Below are 20,423 nucleotides of genomic sequence, written 5' to 3' on the forward strand. Positions count from 1 at the left end.
ATAAAACTCACATGTATATGTCCTGACTTTTACCTACACAGCACCCTGCCCTATGGGTTACCTAGGACCTACCTTAGGGGTGACTTATATGTAGAAAAAGGGGGAGTTTAAGGCATGGCAAGTACTTTTAAATGCTAAGTCGAAACAGCAGTAAAACTGCACACACAGGCCTTTCAATGGCAAGCCTGAGACATGGTTAAGGGGCTACATAGGTGGGTGGCACAAACAGTGCTACAAGTCCACTAGTAGCATTCAATCTAAAGGCCCTGGGCACATGTAGTTCACTTTACTAGGGACTTACATGTACATCAAATATGCCACTTGGGTGTAAACCAATGTTACCATGTTTTAGGGAGACAGCATATGCACTTTACCACTGATTAGCAGTGGTAAAGTGACTAGAGTTCTAAAGCCAGCAAAAACAGTGACAAAAAGATGGAGGGAGGCTGGCAAAAAGTTAGGGGTGACCACCCTAAGGCTGTCAGCTCTAACAAAGATGTGTGCACATCACTCGAAATAATAACTACAATTGTCATAATGCTGTATTCGCAAATAAATTCCTCTTCACAACTGACATTCTTGCTGAAACATTGAGACTGCTCCTTCCAATCAGGTGAATTGGATGAAATTCTCCCTAATTCTATTCCCTGGTCTTGCCCCTTCTGCCCTCTTTCGATGTGTATACTTTTTTGGCCTGATACTAACACCCAACTCTGCTTACAAACAGAAAAGGGGAAGGAAGGAGAAGCACAGAAGCAAAGAGAAAGGCATGGTAACAGAAGTAAAATCAGTGCTTAGTTTGAGCCAGTGGATGGAGGTGGGGCCCACCAGGACTCAGTTTTGGGGATCAGCACTTATTTTTCCTCATACTTTGGCTTTGAGCAAGAGTGAGAAGAACACAGAAGAGGGAAAGAAGAGGAAAGAGAAAAACTGAAAACTAGTTGCAAAGGGAGAAAGCATGGATGAAAAAGAACCTGCAGGAGTGAGATAAAGGGACAGGGACGGCCACATGATATATTAATTAGGCATGAAGTGGAATCAAGATGATGCAGCACTGGCCTTTGGCACTCTGACATTTGATAATGCAGGCTGTGTGCTTCTGAGCAAAACTTTGGGCCTCAGCACTTTTACAAATTAGGAACTGGGTGAAATAGAGGGAGAAGTGAGGTTGAGATAGATGTGGTAGTAAGATTGGTAAGATACAGAGAGATATAAAGAACGATTATGAGGCAGCCAAGCAGAAAGGGGAAGATGTTGGCACTGAAACACAGATATTGAAATAGGTAACATTTTAGAGAGAGGAAGAGATTGAGAGAAGCAAATAGAGGGATGGAGAATGCCAGGGTACACTTAACAAGAGAGGTAGGTTAGGGAGAGGAAAAGGAAGACCGCTAAATAGCTGAGATAGTGAAAGATGCCTAGACAGATGTGTGAAAAGAGGGTTGAAGTAGAGAGAGGGGAAAATGAGAAGAGGAGCAGAAAAACAGGTCAGGTAATAGTCTAGTGAGTGATCTATAAAGGTAGATAGATAAGTCAGGTACGGAAATGTCAAAAGAGAGTGAGAGGTAAAGATGGAGGGTTGAGAGGCAAAAATTAAATAGCTAATAAAGAGAATCGAGTTTCCGGTTCTGGTTCGGCTTTCAGAGAGACGGCGCTGCAACGCGAAGCGAAGGGAAGCGCAGGAGCAGCTGAATTGTGGCCCGTGCTGCCGGCAGGGAGACGTTGGTCATCGGTTCTGGAGGGGCCTGCAGTCGTTAGCACCCCCTCGCTCCGAGCCGATGCCACTTTCTCCAGCCTCCATCCCTGTGGCGCCTAGCTACGGTTGTGGAGCCCCGATGCGGGAGCGGGTGCAGGGGTGGTGCTGCCCCGCCCGTGGCTCAGCTGTGACCCACCCGCCGCTTTATCCACGATCTAGGCACACCTGCCAGCCGCTCCTGTGTGCCTATCCTGCCGTCAATCCTGCTCGGCTGTCCCTCTCGAGTGCTTGGGGGGGGCAGTGAGGCGGCGGAGAGATGGTGTGCGGAGCGGAGTGCGCAGTGGTCCTCCTCCCCACCTGCCTGCCCACATGCTGCCTGCCGTCCAGCCTGCGGAGTGCACAGCAGAGTGCCCAAGGAGAGAAGAAGACGGGGACACTATCGGCCGGTGGACCGTGGACCCTGGATAAGGGACAACAGACAACAATTGGACTTGTGGTGGCCCAGGAGAACACTGTAAGGGGGTGTGTGACTGTGTGAGGCGAGCGCTGTGGGTTTAGTCACTACTGCTGAGTGTGTGCCCCGCCTCCCTGTGGAAGCGGCCCAGCTAAGTTGGGTGTGGCTTGTGGGGCTGGCTGGAAGGACCCTGCTCATCCTTACTCACACCCCTTTCCTCGATTGGTCACACCTTCATAAAGCAAGCAAGCAAGCAAGCACCAAACAACTAAAGTAACCAGCCAAGCTTAGACCTGCTAGACTATCCAAGTCGCCTAGCCACCTAGCAACTTGGCCCCACAATAAGCCAGCTTAACCAAGAAACAATCTGTTATACATATTGCTTATATTGCCATACTGCCCACATTTGCCCTAACTGCAGATAGCAAAGATGAGATCAGGAAAAATACGATGCAGGACCTCACTTATAAGCAAGAGAAAGAGGAAGGAGGAACTACTGCCCACCTGAATTCAAACAAAAAGGAGTTCAGGAGTAGACAACAGAGTCTATCCTGCAAGGTCACCTAGGAACCCTTCCATGAGTCTCCAGAGCCCCACCAGCTCGACTATTTTGGGGCAACAAACAGGATTACTAAGTATCAAACTCTCTCTCCCCCCCTTAATATTGGCTCAGGATTAGGCCCTCGACCAGAGAAGGGGCCGAGAGGATAAAGAAAACTATCCCCCACCTCCACCACTCTCTCCAATCATCAGCGTTCTTGAGGGCAGAACCAAAAGGGCTAGCTCCATGCACTGAAAAGACACCCAAACTCTTAAAGATTTCTCCCCTACTTCAGTGGGGGCATCGGCCACTATAAGGGACCAGTGACCAGTACCATACCCTCTTGTGTGGGGAAACCCGTCCAAACAGCATCCTGCCTCTTCTGGGCAGGATAGCCTAACCAACCTACCGGGTGATGAGGACAACGCCACATGGAGCATGGGGAGAGATGGGCAACAGTCCCCCCAAGGAGTTTTAGACCTAAATACTATCATTTTCCCATCATCAGTATGAAAAATGCAATCCTTGAGGAGCCAGCGTTAAGGGCACCGGAAGAAGCTGGGGGTGCATGGCGATCTACTCAGACTACTCAAGCCCTTCGGGCATCCCAAAGAAATGACTCTTACGAGCCCGGTGCCACCCTGGCGCCCCTCAATGGATTTATGGGTTGCAATTTTGAACTTGATGCAGACAACAGTAACAGCTCTGCAGTTCCAGTCTCCCAAAATGGACATCCAGATAGATATGTTAAACACCCTGGCAGTTTTTGTCGCAGGAATTGATGGTAAACTACAAGAATTAAACTCACTAATAACAAGGATGCAAAAAAATAAAAAACTTAAGGACTTCACCATTTGCTCTTGTAAGGAGGTAGTAGATCATATGGGCCAATAGCGTAAACCTCAAAGATATTTTGAAGGAGATTCACCGTTCAAGCAAAAAAGAAAGCATGGATATGGAGACCCCATTGGGGATGCCCTTAACTCCTAAACCTCCAACACCCTCGGAGGAGAACCAGAATAGCCAAGGACCACCAGCTATGAGGATAAGTAACACAGAGGGGAACGCAATCAGGAAAATAGTTCTGGTTGCCCAAGGAAGTACCCTGGAACATTCATCCCAAACAATAGAACCTAGGGATCTGGAAGGGCAGCACTACCACTGATTGACTAAGAGAGAGAGGAAGCGGACAAGGAAGGGCAGAAAGACTCCCCAGGTGGCGTCTAGAGTTGACACAGAAATTCTACCTCATATAGTACATGAGGGGGATGTGGGGACAATAAGCCGCCCACCAACAACGCAGCCCTGGACATTAGACCATTAGAGGCTTCTGCCTCCCAACTTGGCATTGGAAGGGCCAGAGCCGGTGAGCAAGGCTCGGCTCTCCCAGGACCGGCAAGCAACCATCTTCTCGCGGCCCTTTGTACATACTCAGGTTGAGTTGAGGCCCACCCCCGGTGGGCCAGCAGAAGCGACAACCAAAGTAGGGGGGGGGGGGGCAAATGCGAGAGTATTGAACCATCTTTTAAGGGCAGATACAGCGGAGATTACAATAGCACAGTCAAACTTGGCAGAAGCTTAAACCAGGGCATGCTGGATCGAGGCTTGCAGCTACTATGGATTCCAGAGTATAAATCCAGAGGCCCGCAAGATGTACTCAACCGCTCCACTATTCTTAAATTAATAAATGCACTCCCGTACCTGGCACCAGTGAGTTCTGATGACATTACCGCCATAAAATTCATTCAAGAGCAGGGTAGCCAGTATATGAACCAAACTGTTGTGATATTTGCATCTTCAGAATTACCAATGCAAATTACAGAAAAAAGAAGCACCCTAAAAGACTGGGGAATTGAGGTATGCTTCTATTTAGGAGAAAGATACCCGCACCCGTTACTCCAGAGAAGACACATGAACAGGAAAAAACAGCTACCTGGCCCGTCCTACAAGGATTAACTGGGACATCCTAGGCTGGAGAAACTGGCCAAGACCTGCCAGGACAAAGTGCGGCACCTCCACTAGATTTACAAATAGAAATAAGGGAAGAAGAGGGCCGGAGAAGGATAACAGCACGACAACCCCCGAGAGATGGCCATTCACAAGACAATTGGTCTTGGAGTCCAACAGTGCTAGCCCACAGATTACCCCAAAAAGCCAGAATGACAGCTCAGCAAATGCTTCCGATGCAAGGATCATTAAGTATCTGCTCATGGAATATAGGGGGTTTTCAGTCGAAACTGGAAGATGCAGAAATTATCGAATTCCTGAGCTCCTTTGATATCATAATGCTGCAACAAACATGGGCACTTACGAAACATAACACGTTTGGAAGGGCAAAAGTTGGTCTGTCAATTTATGTCAACTCTAAACTTGGGGCAAAACCATCCTGAGGACAGATGGGAGATCAGCCCGTTCTGTGGGTTCATTTGGATAATTGGGCAAAAAAAAAATCATGATCATTTGGTCCTGATCAATGTGTACATTAATCCCAAAAAGAAAACATCTGCTCCACATAAAAATGCATATAACCCTGCCTACTGGCACGTCTCCGGAGATCATAATCTTAATCTATTCCACATAACAAGTGAGGACCATGTACAATTAACAGTTCCACTGCCCATTCACAATCTACCACTCCGGATAAACAAAGACAAAGTTGGTACTAAGCTAATTGAGAGCTGTGAGTTAGCAGGTCTCTTTGTATTAAATGGGCGGCTACCATCAGACACACCCCCGGCCTGTACAAGAGCTACGGAAAGGGTTGTCTCATACCTAGATTACACCCTGGCAAAACCCCCCCTATTCAAACTAGTGAGGGGTTTAGAATTCAAAATCATTCAGAAAGTGACCAAAATCCACAAATAATTACAATCCGGAGCCAAGTGCCCATCCAGGAAGAAACAAACCTCCTCAATGGGGAACTTTGTTCTGAAAACTTAAAGTGACTAAAATGGAGCTCATATTCAGTCACAGCCCAGGCAGAGGAAGCTGTTGGGAAACTGGAAAATATGGCTAATGATCCATTAAGGGTAGTTGCCCTATGGAAGTCCTTTACAGGAAGCCTCATTAAGCAATCTCCAGGGAGGGGCAGGTTTAGAGGGGCATACCTGGGGCGTAAAAAGATCATGCTTATGCCACGGGCAATACGACAGAGGAAATCTGGAGTGAATAGGCTTCAGAGGCAATTACAGAAACATCCAACTGATTAATTAATTTTAAAAACTCTACGGAAAGAAAGGAAACTACTAAAGAGCGACATCTGGCTTAAATGATCAAAGCAGGAAACATTATGGGCAAAATAACATTATGCATCGACACTGGCAAACTCCAGTCGGTTCTGGAGCTTGATTAACAACATTGAGAAAGGCCCTAGAGCTGCGAACAACGCAAATATCACAGAGGAGGTATGAGTGGGATACTTGAAATCTCATTTTAAATAAACATCCCTGACAGATACCAACCTAGCCCAATGGGAGACGACTGCGGACAATAGAGAGCCTGAGGAGAATATTAGCTTTAGCCCTCTTGAAATAACTAAGATAATAGAAAAAAACAAGCCAAGACTGTGCTCCATGCCCCAATAGCCTACTTCAGGCCCTATTTAAATAGAGTGCGTCAAGATGGGCGCCTTTCTTCGCCATAATGTTCAACTACATTCTAGCAACAGGCCTCGCCCAGACAGCTGGAAGGGCTTGATAATCCGCCCCATTTACAAGGGAGGGAAGGCTTTCTTACCTTCCAACTATTGTCTAATCGCCCTTCTGGATGCTGACCTAAAATATTTTTCCAAAGGAATCATGCAGCACCTAGAACCTAGGCTTCAGACAAAGGCAGGCTCCCAATTAACCAAACAGGTTTGACAAAAAAACAGGGCATGTTAACAAACCTTATGGCGTTAAGGGCCACATGTACGTAGGTTCAGATTTGCGACTCGCAATTTGGGAGTCGCAAATCCGAATGTATGATGGTGTCCTTGACACCATTTGCGATTCGCAAGAAGGGTCACAAAAGCCCACCTCATGAATATTCATGAGGTAGGTCACAATTTGCAACCCCCTTGGGAATGGCGGCCGTCACAGGGATGGTGGCCTGCTGGAGACAGCAGACCACCATGTCTGTGAGTGCTTCTCAATAAAGCAGTTTTTTTTGTAATGCAGCCTGTTTTCCTTAAAGGAAAACGAGATGCATTACAAAAACAAAAAATGAACCACTGCCTGCTCTGAACAAATGTTTACAGTGACATTCACAACGGGGAAGGGGTCCCATGGGGACCTCTTCTCTTTTGCGAATGGGTTAGCACCCATTTGAAATGGGTGCAAACTGCGATTATTTTGCAACCGCGTTCGCGGTCGCAAAACAATCCTACATTGCACTGCAAGTCGCAATTAGGAAAGGAACACCACTTCCTAATTGCGAGTTGCAGTCCCGTTTTGCGATTCGGTAACCAGGTTACCGAATCGCAAAACTGGGTTTGTGCATCACGATGTGCTTTTTGCACGTCGCAAACAGCCAATTTTGCTGTTTGCAAGGTGCAAAAAGCTACCTACATGTGGCCCTAAGTCTGGTAATCAATAGAACAAAGGCTACAGGGACACCCCTTTATATGTGCTTCGTGGATTTCAAAGCTGCATTTGACTGTGTCCCCAGAGATAAATTGTGGATAAAACTACAATAGTGGGGGTTACCGGGGAATCTATTAAATGCCATTATTATACTCTATTCTAATACTTGGGTTAAAATTAAATTGGGAGACAGCTCTTATCTATCCAGGCCTATCAAAACCACTGTTGGTCTGAAACAGGGCTGTGTACTAGCCCTGCTCCTTTTCAATCTGTATATAGCAGATGTATCTCCAGCCCTGGATAAGCAGCAAGCCCACCCACCAAGTTTAGGGGGTCCCCAAATATCCAACCTACTTTATGCTGATGACCTGTTGCTGCTTAGTAATTCCAGAGTAGGCTTACAGAAACTTTTGCATTATTTAGGAGGATATGCGCTGGCTAATGATTTAGAAATAAACTAAGGGAAATCCAAAATAATTCCCTCTTAATCGTAAAGCTACCCTACGCCGAAAGTGGTACTTGAATAGCCAGCATATTGAGGAAGTAGTAGCATACACATACCTAGAGGTCAGGATTGACTCTAAAGGCACATTTGCAGCCCACAAAGAAGTAATGAGAGAAAAGGCACAAGCCTTAAACCAGGCCTTCGGTAACTTGGCAAAGTCCATCCTTGGGTGGCACCTAAAACCAATGATCATGGTTATGAGAGCAAAATTACTTCCGACCCTTGCATATGGGACAGAAATAATGAGAGGGCGGAGGTGGTCATACTAGATAAGTTATCAGTGAAATCCTATGAACAAGTTCTTCAAACTACCTAGATCGGCCTCCACGGCCCAAGTCAGACTACAGTTTTCGCTAACAAAGCAATCATTGGCAAGGCCGGCAGCATTTGTCAATGGGTGTTACAAATTACATTTAGCTCCCACAGGGACTCTAACAAATCTAGTCTGGCAGGAAATCAATCATATGCGTTGGATAAGGAATCTCGTATCCTGTCTGCCCCATTAGCACTAAAAACTAAGCAGACCCTCTTACGGATGGGGTTGGGAGAGCTACCAACTCTTGATTTCCTCCCAAAATGGAAAAGAGAGGCAGGGATGCATCCACAGGCCTGGAGACTATGTAATCAAACTATAGAGACCCTAGTCCATGTGGGTTGCATTTGCCCAGCTATGGGAAGTCAGAGAAGGGAATTACTGAGAAGAAAATGTAACATCCTAGGAACTCAGTCCTGCAGGTCGGCTGTCATGACAGCTCTCGACCAAGTAAAGAAAAGTTAAATATCACATTAATCCAGTTTCTGAGAATCTTTACTGCCCTGGCAGCTCCAGCAAGTTCATAAAGCACCCTCTTGGCAAAGAAGGGAATTGTCCAGTCACATCACATCAGAATCCATCCAATAGACATTAGGTATCAGCAATGTAAGGGTTTTGTCCATTTTGAATGCACCTTTAGATAACAGGCTGCTTTGCCCAAAAAGATGCGGAGGCCCTATGCGTGCTCATAGGGATGGTTGTGATTATGCTTTCTTAAAATAATAGGTTATGTTTCTGTCCAGAATCGTATTTAGGTTTCCTTCGTTTTAGTTATGATAGCTTCTTTTTTTTCTGCTTACAATTTACTGTTTGTACACGTTTTAGGTTAACTGATATCTGTAATTGTATCTCTTAGATGTGTTTTTATGGTTTTTATTAACTAATAAAGTATTTTTCTACCTACCTATGAAATAGATAAGAAGGTGCAGAGAAAGATGCCAGAGAGGAGGTAATGAAGACACAGAAAATGTGGTAGAGATAGAAAGAGATGTTGTGTGAAAAGAGTATAGTAGTGAGAGAGAGGCAAGGTAGAGGGAAGAGAGGTGGAGACAGAGAGAAAAAATGTCAATGTGCAGAAGTAAGTAAATGGTGAGGCAAATTGAAGGTTTAGTTGTAAGAGCCAACTGGGGTAGAAGGAAATGAGGTAGTGATAGAAGAGGTAGAGAAAGATCTGATATAGTGAGTGGTCAGGCAAAAAGAAGTCTTAAAGAGCAGTGAGGTATAAAGTGGTAGAGAGAGCAACAGAGAGGAGCATTAAAGAGAGATTAGATTAAGAGAGAGGCAAAGTAGATGAAGGAGATGGTAGGTGGTGGGAAACAGGAATGAGATGCAGAAACAGGATTAAAGTGGGAAGTGTGCAGAGGTGGAGGTAAGGGGTAGAGATGTAGAGGTTGGAGCGAGAGAGAGAGGGTGAGGAAGAGGTTGGGAGTTGAGGTTGTGGAGGGGAAAGGTGTATTGAGGGAATATGTATGTTGTTATTATGATAGGACGGCTGACTGCCTGGATAATATTATTAGCAGGTGACCTTAACACGAACCTGTTTAACAACCCCTATGAAGATGCTACAGTGCTTTTACTGGAAAAACAGTGAAAAATTCCACAACAAATTAAGCCAGCCTTCAAAAGTCGAGGAACTCCTGGATGCATGGGTGCATATTCTAAGTATATGCATCCACACAGACCTCTGAAAAGGGAACAGTAGGACAAAACAGAACCAATCCCCGGCCTATACTTGGACCACCATGAAATCACAGGTGAGATTAGACTACACCTTCCTTAGTCTCCCTCTGTTTAAATATTTGAAATCTTTCAAGACCAGGCAACAGCCTGAAAGTGACAACTATTCACAGAATCTGAAGTTACTAAATAAAGGAACACTACAAGTAAAAGGGCATGTCTCAGGAGAGGCCACCATAAAAATGAACCTACAAAAGCTGAAATGTAATGTATTTTAGCCAAAAACATACTGGAGAACTGTCGAGGGTCAATGGAAACCTTAGCTAAATCACTTGCCTGCCCAATAAGGGTGTGGGAGCAGGGAGCAGAAAAAACTACAAAATGAGTTCAGGTCTAAAACAAGGAGGGGCCACACTTTAGTTCCTAAGATAAGGAACCCATGTTAGCCAAGGTCTGCCATAAGGTCAATAAAGAAAAAATTAAACCAGCATCTCCAAATTTTCAGATGTGCTCCGACTGATACTGACCCTCAATATAAAATTGCAGCACTATGCGAAAAAATACAAAAAAGACGAGCAGCAATATGAAAATGACACATTTTGGACATGCTTACTACATGTAAGTAAGTTGCGGAATGCAAAATTCTTAACCATTGTAAAAAAGCATAAAAAGCGTGCCGTGCAGCAAAGAGAGTGAATTGGCTGACTTTTTAACTGATGCCCAAAGAGGGCATGACAAAGAATAATGTGCCGGCTGGCCAATGCAAAAAACATATAATCATGAAAGTCCCAGAATCCCAGTGTGTAGATGCCACAGTTCATAAAAGAAAAAATGTGATTGGGATCATTAAGAGAGACTGTGCAACAGCACCTGAGGCCCCAACGGCTTACCAATTATTTACATGTAACCCCGAATTTTGGGTAGATGTTCCAACCGCTATCTATAATCATTGCTTAACCACCCAACAGATCTCTGATTCCTGGCACAAGGCAATAATCCCGATCCATAAAGAGGGCAAAATCTCTAAAATGGCTAACTACTGTCAAATTGTCTTTCTTGACAAGGAGCAAGGCATTTTGATGGCCTGTTACTAAAGTATCTAGAGACATGGGGTAAATGAGCAGCAGATAATCCTACCACACCAAACAGACTTTAAAGGAGGGAGTAGAGGCTCAGCAAACTGCCGCTCACGAGCAACCCTAACTGAGAGAGGGACTATAAGAAAATCAAGGTTGCACCTCTGCTTTGTGGATTTTAAAGCAGCTTTTGATTCTGCCCAGGAACAATTTATGGCATAAACTAGAGGCAAGGGGCATTCAGCCAACTGTATTTAAGAGCATTATAACAGTATACTCCAAAACCAAGCTCCACATTAAAAATCAAGGACAGTAGCACACTTACTCGCAAAACTGTCACTAGGACAGGATTTTAAAAGGTTGCATACTAGCCCCATTACTTTTTAATATCTCTTTAGCCGGGGATAATGTAAATACACATGCACCAAAGTATGGCAGCTACTCAACCGGGTGCCTCCTCTATGTGGATGGTTTCCTCCTGACATCTAGGACGAGAGTTACAACACCTGCTAAATCAATGACATGATTAAGTGGAATCCAACAGGGTAACTGCCAACTCAGATAAAACCAAAATCATGATCGGGAACAGAATATTAAGAAATTCTGACACAAGCATTCAAACGGCCTTCCAATCAAAAAAGGAGCAGAGTATAATTATTTGTAGGTTGTGATTGATAATTTAGAATTTTCCACCAACACAAACAGTTCATAAAAAGCAAAGGCCTCCTCTCTGCCTTAGGCTTTTTTAAGTCTCTATAAAAACTCTGGGGACCCATCTCTCAAACTTATGGTGAAAGTCATCCATGCCAATACCTTCTCTCTCTTGCATAATTAACCTAAAATGATGTTTGGAAGTGAACCTGGTCTCGAAGATCAACTTATCAACACCTATAGATGAGTGTTTTGCTTTCCCAAGCATAGCTCATCAGCTCAAAACTGGCTTAAAGCTAAGGGAAGCAAAGGAAGATTCACTAGAACATCAGTTGTGTCTGGAAATCTCACACTCAAGCACAAAGTTAGCTGCTTGCACTTTCTTGGATATGTCGCTCCAGAATCTTCAGATAGAGAACTTATGGACAGCAACAGTTATATTTGTCACCTTCAAAAACGATGCAGCGGAAACCATGATTGGAAGATAAACAGAAATTAACAAACCGTGCACACGCATGGCTGATCCTAAACAATTACCAGAAGTTAGGCCCACAACCAATTTCGAGCCTCTTGATTTAAAAAAAAAAAAAGCAGAAACTGCTGCATTTTTTTAGAAGGCCTGTCCACACTAGATTGTTTTAGGAAAGGGTTAAGAAAATCAACCACCACTGATTGCAGACTATGCAATACATATAAGGGATCCCTCATAGCTCTTCTGCGTGTCTTGCTAAAACCTCAGTTCAACTAGTTTGGCCGCTGTTGTTGCAGGTCAGCAGTAATGGCATTCCTTCAAGTCACGCACCTTCCTCTAGGCGCGTTTTGTAAAATTTATAGGCATTTAAGAAAAGAACCTGAGTGTGGCACAGGCTGAAAATAATTGCTGAACACTGTACAGGGACCGTATTTGGCCCTCAGGACAATACCAGCCTCTTCCTGCCGCGGGCCACGCGCATTAAGAACAGCACTGTCACACTTCAAGTAATTATGCGAACTGCACGCCTGTCAAAAACTGCACTACACAGTTTATTTGCACTTGCCTTCAGCAATTTCAATCAGTTACATCGTGTGCTTGGTATACTGGCCTTGCTTGAAGTACTTTAACTGGTGTAAATTGTTGTTTTACTGCTTCGGATTTTATTCATATTGTTTTACCTCTCATCAGCAATTTTAATTAGTTTAGGCATGATTATAAATAAACTGAAACTGACTGCCTTGATCATTTTACCAGGACTGTGTTATTTTAGGGCAATTGCCCTTTTTGTCAATGCCTTAAAATGGGTCTAATGGGAACCTCAAGGACAAAAGGGTGGCACGCCCACCTACCTAGTAGGCGAGAACTATGCTGCTAATTACCTAGACTTTCTACACGGCCTGGCACAACACAGAAGGACCATCCCACTGCAAACTTCAACACCACTCTCAACAATCACCACAACAAGGAAACGTTACAACATCTCAATCCTTTTTGCCTAATTAGGTGAAAACAAGAAAATCGCCAGGTCCGCCTTCCTCTAGCAATTGAGGTTAGGCATCAGAAAATTACATCCGAAAAACGTTATACTATATGACAGGGAAAAGCGTCACTGTTAACAAGGGAAATTAAACACTGTATTTTAAACACTGTACAATAATAAATGGTTTTAAAAAAGAGTATCAATTAGAGTAAAAGAATAAGGAAAAAAGAACGACCAAATCTTACCGTAATGGTTACCATGACGCAGATATTCTTTGTATCCTTCCAAAATATATTTTGTGGCGTTACTTTAGCAAAATGTACAAGACGGCCAAAGAACGCCAAAAGACACAACACCTCCACCAGTGACGTTGCCTGGAAAATAGAAAAAACAATAAGAAAACTGAGTGGTGTATGCTTTGGTGCTTTATATCACATTCAGTCAAAAGCAACAGCATAGGTTCTTTTAAGGCTAAGAAAAATGAGAAACCAATAATCTAAGGTTAAGAAAAACAAGCTGTTACTTATCCATACTATATAGGATTCTTTTTTTTTTTAAAGTACTTTACACTTACTAAAATCGCCTTGAAATGTCACTTTTGATGACATTAACAAACATATACATGTGGCTTGTTTTTAACATAATGTAAGGTTCTCATGCCTTATACTTCTAAAGATAACCACCGAGGCCTTCATTACAAGTGAACCAGTAAATTGTGATTGTGATCCTGTTGTAGCAGTTATAAGCGCTGCGATGCAGTGTTGCAACAAAAGCCCCGCGGTGCTGTGGGGGTGGGGCAAGCTCCTGGGGCCCCCTCAGCACAGCACCTAGCATAAGTGGTTCCGGATGGGGTCCCCTCCATGTTCTTTGGAGGAGGGGGGTTGTCACACTGATTAAGATCGCACCCATGAACGTCATTTAGGGGTCGCACCTGGCACTGTCTTTACGACCCCTAACCTCAGAGGAGGCAAAACCACTGCCAGGAACACAGAGGCAGCTGGGCTGGTGCTCCACTCCTTTTCCGGCAATTTATTTGATTACACTAATAGTGAATAATATTACTTTATTCGCTATTAGTGTAATAACAAATGAAGTAAAACTACCTGGAATATGGCCTTCCACTAGTAGCTGAGGTAAGTAAAAATTGCTTTAAGTTAAGATACTTGTGTACGTGCCTGCCGGTGAGAGTGCTTATGTGAGAGACACTGTGTGAATGTGTGTTCATGTATGTGTAAGACTATGTGTGCGTGAGTGAAAGGGAAGGTCAAATGGCGTGTGTCACTTTCCGCTACCCTTGCCATTTTGGGGAATTGACGTCCATGATGGCACCCCTCACTTATTTTCAGCCATCAAATTTTCCATCATTTAAAGATGGAAACAACGACTAATAAATACGAGGACAAGCATATTCGGGTGCAGTAAGCGCCAAATCCGCATGTTATGGACAGTTTTGAGTGCAAACTTTGCATTATGTCTTAATTATTGTACCCAATCAATTCGGTATACTGTATATCAATTTCCGTGTTTATCAGGTGCGATAATTATGGAAGGAAAGATGCCCCATACATCAGAACAAAGAGTTTCAATGTCCCCTACACATTAATTGTGGCGGCTTCTAACCACCATCAATGAACCCCTTCTAAAGACGTTTGCACTCAGTTTCTTCTTGAACTTTTCTGAGCCACTTGCATGATTTGGGCTGACTGTGAGCACTGCCTTCAAAAACTACCCAACAGTTCAAAAACCTCATTCTCATCTACTGTGGCAAATCCAGATTACTATTACTTAAAAAATACTGAATGTATTATCTGTTGGGGTCCTCTGAGAAATGTGTGTCTACTCAGAGATCCTCTCTTCATTTTGAATCTAGAATAAGGACCATAACACTAGGTGTTAATGAAACCATGTCTGATAATAAATCACACTCATCACATAAAAATGCTAAATATAATAAACATGACAAGGGAAAAATTGATGTATACGTTGAACTTTGAAGTCTTTGGATTCGCTATATAGCAGTCGGGACAAGATAGGATTGAGTAAAAAGCTTGTAACTACTTTCCTTAAATTTGAATAATGGGGGAATGAGTAAACATGTTATCTTAAAAACGAACCCTCCAGGAATTGAGAAGCCTGGAGGCAAAGAAGAGTTGTAATTGCAATTTTCATCATTTTCTTCCTTGTCCCATACCCTTAAACTATCATCTGCAGACCTAAATCCCTGCAAAACATCCACAATCACTCATGCGAAACCAAGGATCCTTCCCCAAAGCCCACTGATTCCCACTCTCTCTCTTTTGTTGGCAGTGGGCTTCTCTAGTCCATAGTAGAAAGAAGGGTGGCTATCAGTCACTGAAAGCTTGCCTTAACTGTAGGAAATTGGGTTTTTAATTGAGGGGGTGAAGACCTTTCTCAAGCAACAACCACAATCCCAGTCAGGGCGAACCACAGAAGTCACTAAATTAACCCGTGCTCAACTCTCTGGTAGCTTTGCACAAAAGAAGTCAGGCTAAACTTGAAGACACTGTGATAAGTATTTATGCAACACTTAAACAGTACACCGTACAGTACAGTACAAACACAACACAAAAAAATCCCACAAAAATTTAGAAAAATAGAGGAAATTGTAATAAATAAAATTACACTAAAACTAATGCAATCCAATCAGAGAACCTGGGTTATGAATTTTTTTAAGTTGTCAGTGAAAAATAGCAGCTAAAAGATCAAAGTTGTACACGACCGAGTCAATGTCAAAAGGTATGGCCGACCACAAGTAAGCGTAGCTCGGATTCACAAAGTGCATTGGGCCCAGTCTCGGCTTACTTTCAGACTTAAAATAAATTTTCAAGCAAAATGGCTCAGAAGGTAAAGTTCAGCGAGAGAAGACAGCCAGCAGTGTCCGAGGAGGAGGAAGTGTTGGTGGCAGAGAGCTGCTGGACAAAGTAGCAGTGAAGATTTCTAGATTCGGACTTAGGGCCTGATTACAAGTTTGGTGGTCCACAGGCCGCCAAACTTTTGGTGGTGGTCAGACCGCCGCACTCCTGGCTGTCTGACTGCCCGATTACCACTGCCTCTGCCAGGATCAGGGATCCCGACAGGTTGGCAGTGGTCAGCCACATCGGGGTGAGTTTGGCACCACCATGCTGATCACGACTTCAGTTTCCACCAGCCTTTTCATGGTGAGGGGCCCACCAAGAAAAGGCTGATGGAAAGTCAATGCTGGGGGCCACAGGTGGCCCCTTGCACTGCCCATGACCATGTCATGGGCAGTGCAGGGGCTCCCCTGCCAGCACCCTCGGAACGTGCACTGTCTGCCATTTAGAGGGTGCTTGTGTGCAACGGCATTGGCCTCAGCTCCTTAAGAAAGCGGAGGCCAATGCTGCTGCAGTGTTTCCACCAGGCTGACCGGTGGAAATGTCGTAATAAAACATATCCGCCGTCAGCCCTGTGGAAACATTGTAATATGATAGGGGTGAAGCTGCTACCTTGACCAAAGCCACCCCCGTCTCAGTGGCAATGCCCCCAAGATCATACTCAACTTGTAAGTCACTTTCTAAAGTGGAACAAAGCTGCAGACTGTAGCGGATGAGAACTCCACAAGGCTGGATACAATTCTAAAGAGAAGCTGATGGACATGCTTTGATGCTGTGGAGAGGAATGTAGTCAGAGCTACTGTGAAGTCAGGCTGACTGGCGATGAACCTTGGAAAGATTGCTGAGCAGCTAGATCCCAGTCTCCTGTTGTTTCTCAGGTCACTTTTTGGTGGAAAATTCCAAGTTTCTATTTTTGGCTGTTTGGACATCTTTAGCACCACTTCCAAGACTTAAGGACTAGGTGGGCACCACTTTGAGGGTAGGACTCACTTCAGTTCAGGTATGTGTCCCTTTAGGTCAGAAAAGGAGGCAGTCAAGTATCCCTTTGAGTCACTCTGGTAGTCCTGGGACCAATCCGAAAGGCAGTCCTCTGGTAGCAGCAGGGCAGTCCTCTGAGGTACAAATCAGGCCTCAAGCAGCGGGGCAGCCCTCTGATGTACAAGGCAGTCCTTCTGGGGATCCTCCGCAGGTCCAGGAGTGAACTGAATAGTTGATCTGAGCATCCAATATTTATACCTGGTGCCAGCCTTTAAAGTGCAAGAAACTTTGAGAATCCCCCTTACGTTTGGTTCTAGGATTTCCCTCCTCCCCTACCCAGGCTCCAAGAGGTCTAGGTGGCAAAGGACTGGTGTCAAGTTCTTTGTGAGTGTGCTGCGACAGCCCCTATGAAATGTAAACAGGGCAGGGAACAGTTCTGCAATTCCCATCCTGCCAATATCTGGTCCACCTTTGTCTCACCTCTTGGGAGGAACATATTAAGGCTAACTATTCAGTCATGTGACAAAGGTTGCAGGTTCTAAATGGTTAGGACAAGGAAATGCCAACTTTCTAAAATTAGCATTTTCAGAATTGTGAGTTAAAATCTGACTTTACCATTTAGAAGGATTTTAAATTACAATTCTTTTGAGATCAAACATGATATTTCTATCTGGTCCCCAGCAAAGGTTATCACTTATTAAATGTAATAAGGCAGCCCAAAGGTTATCCTATGGGACATGGATGCCTCATATTGGTGAAAAATAAAATTTGGAGTTTTTCACTTCCCGGACATGTAAAACTATAAAGTACATGTCCACCTTTTTAAATACAGTGCACCCTGCCCTATGGGCTGTTTAGGGCCCACCTTCGGGATGCCCTAGATGTATTAAAAAGGGAGTTTTAGGCCTGACAAAAGGTTTATTTTGCATTTCAAACTCTAAGATTAAAACCACACACAGGCCGCAATAGCAAGCCTGAGACATGTTTTAAGGGCTACTTAAGTGGGTGGCACAATAAGAGCAGCAGGCCCACTAGTGTAATTTAATTTACAGTACCTGGGTACATGTTTTACATCTTTACTATTGACTTAAAAATAAATTAAAAGTGCCACTCAGAGGTAGGCTAATTTTACCATGTTTTAAGGAGTGAGCACAAGCACTTTAGCACTGGTTAGCAGTGGTACAGTGCACAAAGTCGTAAAGCCAACAAAAACACATTTCAGCAACAGGAGGTGGGCAGGCAAAAAGTATTGGGGAAAACCACCCTAAGAGGTGTCAGGTCTAACACTAACACATATGCTTTGTTATCTCAATGCACTGTATGCACTTGTATGGATGGAAGTAAAAACACTGCCTGGTGTACTAGGACAAGTCATCATAAGACTTGATTTAGAATGCAATGAAGGATGCAATCAAACTGGAACTTGATGCAATGAGGCTAAAGCTTGCTATGAAGACCTGAATACACCAACCCAATGGTCAAAGTACCATACAGAATCTATCGGCACTATAGTATCGGAAACATGCTAGCACTCTAGCACAGGCTAAGCTTCAAAGCACAGTGAAGCTGCTAGGAAAAAAGATCTGCACTTACACATGTTGCAGGTGTTCTACTAAGCAGACAGTTACTTGCAAACTGCTCACAATGCAGGCTGTTTCTCCTTCGTGTTGAAATTTGCAGAAACCTCCCTGAGCAACACAAGTAACCCATCCACCCATTCTATATTTTCTGTGACACTCAGAGCAGACATGTATTCCCTCAAGTAAGATTTCAATTCACAGCGAAGGGGATGCTGGATGCAAACACACAATATTTACAGCAAATAATTGCTAAGTGTGGAAAACAGAGAAACATAGAAGGATGTACAACTAATAGGCAGTAGAAGGCATAAAGGCAAATGACTTCCTTCACGGCCTGTAGCAGGAGCATCTTAGTAAACTTAAAATGGGTGAGTTGCTCGTGGATCTTTTTTTCTCATACTGCTAAACTTTATTCTAAACTTTCAAACAACCATAAATGAGTGTGAACGTGGGACAAATCAATGGCAAAAAAGCAGCGTAAATCTGAGTGCATTTAACAAAGCAGAATGCATATTCAACATGCTACTAAGCAAAAGAGGTAAGGTTCCGGGCCCTGCACATCTACCAAAGGGGTCCATCTGATTTTATGTACCGACCAGAGGCTCCTATTATGCACTTTGCTTTCTTCACTACCAACAGCATCGTACATTTCATTCTGAAACAAATGACTGTTGTAAAGTGATGAAGCAATCCAGTAACGAGGAACAAGGACGTTTATTCAGCTATGTCAAAATACAGCATCATCCACCACTGATATCTAGTACATGTCAACAGAGCCAGACTGGGAAACCAAAAGCAGCCCTGACAAAAATGATCAAACCAGCGGCGCTCCCTTTGTCTATTTGTGCAATCTCTCTCATGCCATGTAATCATTTTCACTCTCCTCTCCCCCTCTGTCATTGTTTTCTCTCTACATTCTCTCTCATTCTCTCTCTCTTGACGCCCCCACTGCCTGCTGCAGTTCAAATTGGAGAAATGAGCAAAGTGACAGAAGTACCAGGAGTAGCCTTGGACCTTCAAAACAGTCTCTAAGGACTTCAACCCAGTAGGGAAAAGGCTGGTGGAATAAAAAGGCTACCAGGCCCTGTATGTGAACGTCCAACTGCCATCACAGGACGTTGACAAAATGCATGGAATTTTCTAATGATGAAAAGGGAAGGGTGAGGGAAGGGTGAGGAAAGGAAGGTGAAACCACTAGAGTACGCCAATGCATATAGCACATCCTCCCGATTCAATGGTTAAAATATAAAAAAGTCATACTAAATATTCAATCTTGTAAAAGTCTCCAAGATGATTTTTCGAGTCAGACGTTATCCTTTACGCTGGATGTTATGAAGTGAACCTTATTTTTAACTACTTCTTAAGCAAGTGCTTCCAGCAATGGTGCGCATTCGACAGGATATGGTTGGCCTTCTCTCCACCAGCTCCTATATTGGATGGCATGACCTCGTATTCACAGTTTTCCTCAGCCTATCAATCCAAATAACCAAGCCCATACATTATTCTCTCCATGAAGAACCCTTCCACCACCCTCGCTAAAGATTCCTCCTTAAAAATTGTCATCTTTCCTGAGGACCATTCTGTGTTTGAAACCTTTTGCTTTATCCAATGTCCCTCCAAATAAATCATCAAAATTCTCCCAGCTACTTGGATCTTTATTGCCATGTAGCTGTATGACTAATACTGCTTCAGCCAAGCATGAACTGAGAAGAATCCCTAATTGGAAAGTTTACAAACCATTGTAATGCCTGCCCTTCAACATCAATCTCACTCAAATGGCGGATCAAGATATTGTGAGAGATGGTCTTATAAGCTGCTGATAGATCCAATAGATAACGAGCTTTAGAACCATTTTTATCTAGAATGGTTTTTAAACTCTCAGAAAAAGTCATCAAAAGAGATTATTTGAGCTATCATGTTGTTCAGCAAACTTAGTAAGTAGAGAATTATTGTGAGGCTCTAGCATTTTAACCCACGCAGGTAAAAGGAAAAAGGGCCTAAAATTTGCTGAGCTAGAGGGCTCAGCGTTAGCCTTTTTCACACATAGGAATCACAACTGTCGC

At 43.8% G+C, this 20,423-nt stretch overlaps 1 protein-coding gene across 1 annotated transcript in view; it reads right to left on the bottom strand.

Annotated features, from left to right (window-relative positions):
• The window catches only part of LOC138296005 (two pore calcium channel protein 1-like), a 538,306-nt gene that overhangs the window by 416,582 nt on the left and 101,301 nt on the right, over nt 1–20,423 (bottom strand). Inside the window, exon 4 of the mRNA XM_069234709.1 lies at nt 13,175–13,303. Within this exon, the coding sequence (XP_069090810.1) occupies nt 13,175–13,303 (129 nt within the window). The remainder of the gene's footprint in view (nt 1–13,174; nt 13,304–20,423) is intronic.

The sequence above is a fragment of the Pleurodeles waltl genome, chromosome 5, assembly GCF_031143425.1.
Source record: "Pleurodeles waltl isolate 20211129_DDA chromosome 5, aPleWal1.hap1.20221129, whole genome shotgun sequence".
NCBI lineage: Eukaryota > Metazoa > Chordata > Amphibia > Caudata > Salamandridae > Pleurodeles > Pleurodeles waltl.